The sequence below is a fragment of the Penaeus monodon genome, chromosome 35, assembly GCF_015228065.2.
Source record: "Penaeus monodon isolate SGIC_2016 chromosome 35, NSTDA_Pmon_1, whole genome shotgun sequence".
NCBI lineage: Eukaryota > Metazoa > Arthropoda > Malacostraca > Decapoda > Penaeidae > Penaeus > Penaeus monodon.
Window position 1 is genome coordinate 21,695,170 of NC_051420.1, and position 2,368 is coordinate 21,697,537.

At 38.0% G+C, this 2,368-nt stretch overlaps 1 protein-coding gene across 1 annotated transcript in view; it reads right to left on the bottom strand.

The window, feature by feature from the left end:
• Positions 1–150: 150 nt before the first annotated feature.
• Positions 151–2,368, bottom strand: part of LOC119595102 (splicing factor ESS-2 homolog) — a gene marked incomplete in the record, with an annotated part of 7,311 nt that continues 5,093 nt past the window's right edge. The window contains 2 exon segments of the mRNA XM_037944245.1: positions 151–1,646; positions 2,036–2,240. Coding sequence (XP_037800173.1) covers positions 1,163–1,646; positions 2,036–2,240 — 689 coding nt within the window.

Here is a 2,368-nt window from a genome sequence, read left to right on the forward strand (position 1 = left end):
AAACAAGCACACTTCTTGTGCATGTGCATTTCAATTTTGTTTTAGCTCTGGTATAAATAATAATGTTTGCAGTAGTTAAAATTCAGAAGTCAATACACATATCATTTGTTGAATCTGTTGCAAACTAAGGTTTATGGTCAAAGAAAAAACTTTTGTATTAAGAAATATGTATTATCACTTTTAGGGCAATATCAACCATTATAAATCTAAACAAATGTCTTATTTCAATGCACATTTACCTGAAACACTGTATACAGTCACATGAATTATATCTTTGCCACTCACAACACAGGATATGACACATTTATTTTAATTATTTTAATCCACATATTCACAAGCAGAGTGAAGTATCTGCTTACAAACACAGTCATAACCATCTCCATTTAGGTACCTGATAAGTTATGATGAAACAGTAGTGCTATATTGGCACTACTGAAGACTTTCACCATCCTCTTCACATATATCCCTTGACTAAAGCACTTCAGGCAATTAAATGTGTTTCTGCCATCTCTTCTTTTTTTTACGAAACATGACACAATAAAGAGAAAATTGTACAAAAGGGGAAGTAACAGAATATTTTCTTTTGCATTACATCAAGACATTCTGACCAATATTTATTCAATAAATATACATATATAGATAAATAGATAGATTTTCATACTTTAGAGTATAATAATGTGATAATTTAGAATTAATCCCACCTGTGGTGCTAATTCAAAGGAAACATTGCAATAAAATGAAATTTAAGATAATGGAAATGATAGCATGATTTCATAAACACTAAAGAGACATGTGTATATATACACAGTAATATGACATGGTTGATGAATAGTACTGCTTCCAGTATGGAAATTTTGCAACAGTAGATAGAGACAAGCCAACTCAAGGAATACTGTTTAGCTCTTTAAGATAAGATCTATGGAAGGTAAGTATTGTTAGAATAATTAATGTACATAATGAGTGAACAGCCAATGGAAGAGGATGAAGGCACAACAGAGCTGGGACTGAAGTCATATCCTTAATATGAAACCTTTCCAATCCCCCTCCTTTCTGCTTTACAAACTGTTTTGCACCTTATACACAAAGTTTGAGCATCACAATTTGACAGTTATATTAGTATTCAATAGAAACAGTCCAAATCCCCCATATGTGGTCAGCATACTCAAAAGAAATCAGCTGCACGCTTTCTTGGGCCTTCCTGTGACTCACTGCTACCTTGGGTAGAGCTTATCTTTGCTCTCCGAGGCAAGTTCAGGAGATTGTCTGTGAGCCCAGGGGATGGATCTTCAACAGAGGCTGACGGGGTTCTTATTTTCTTAATTTTCGGTGTGTTTGTTCTGTGTGCACTAGAGAGATAGTCAGTCTTTGGTGTGATAGCTCCTGGTGTTGAGGAACCTCGGTGAATGCTTGGTGATGGGGTGTAAGAGGCTCTCAGGGCTTTGTCAGTACCTTGTCTAACTACTAGCTTGTTTGTGAGAAGCTTCTGTGCTGCTGGAGACATGGAGGTGATTCTCTGCAGTGATGACTGTGGGGTGTGTCTGCTACCTGGGGTGTTTGAAGAGGTCACAGCAGAAGAGGCAGCCTTGGCCTTTCTGATCCTGTGCTTCTGACTGGCCTTCTCAGCCAACTGGAGGCCAAGGCGCTCTCTGGAAGAAGAATTAAAGGGATGGTTAAGTTCATCAAAGCATATAATCACTAAAGCATCCAAGTTTTAACAAAATTCAAGAGAAAATTACCTACAAGAGTAAGCACACAGAATCAGCTTACTTCTGAGATCATCCACAGGAATATAAATTTCAAGTTACAGTTCTTCCCTAGAATTCAACAAAGGGATTACTTTTTTGTGTAACTGTATAATTTTATGCTACAAGCTCTCCATTAGGCATGTCTTAAGATACTTAAACCAGAGAAAAAATGCCTGCTACAAGAGCATTGTGTAGAGATGTAGTCCTAGATGCATCAAATAGCTGATCAACAATGTTTCTTTCATACTAGCTTGTAAACAAAGTAACCTCTAAACCATAATGAAACTAACCTGTTGGGTAGCTTAGGCATCCTGTATGTAGGCCCAGGAGTGTGTTTCTTTAAGAGCGGGGTCTGGCTACCATCAAGCTGGAAAGGAGTTCCTTCAACCTCACCCCATGTCATGAGGGGCGAGGCATCCACACCCGGAATGGGAGATGGGGCCGTCACGAAGCTATAACCGTTCACCTTTGGGGTATCCTTCCCCAGTTCCTTGCCTGAAAATTTCCATTGCAATATTAAGAGTTAAATCACAAATCAGAGCTTGAGAAATACTTGCACATACATAAAAAAACACATAAAACCCACAGAAACACACAAAAACACATACACACACACGCGCACA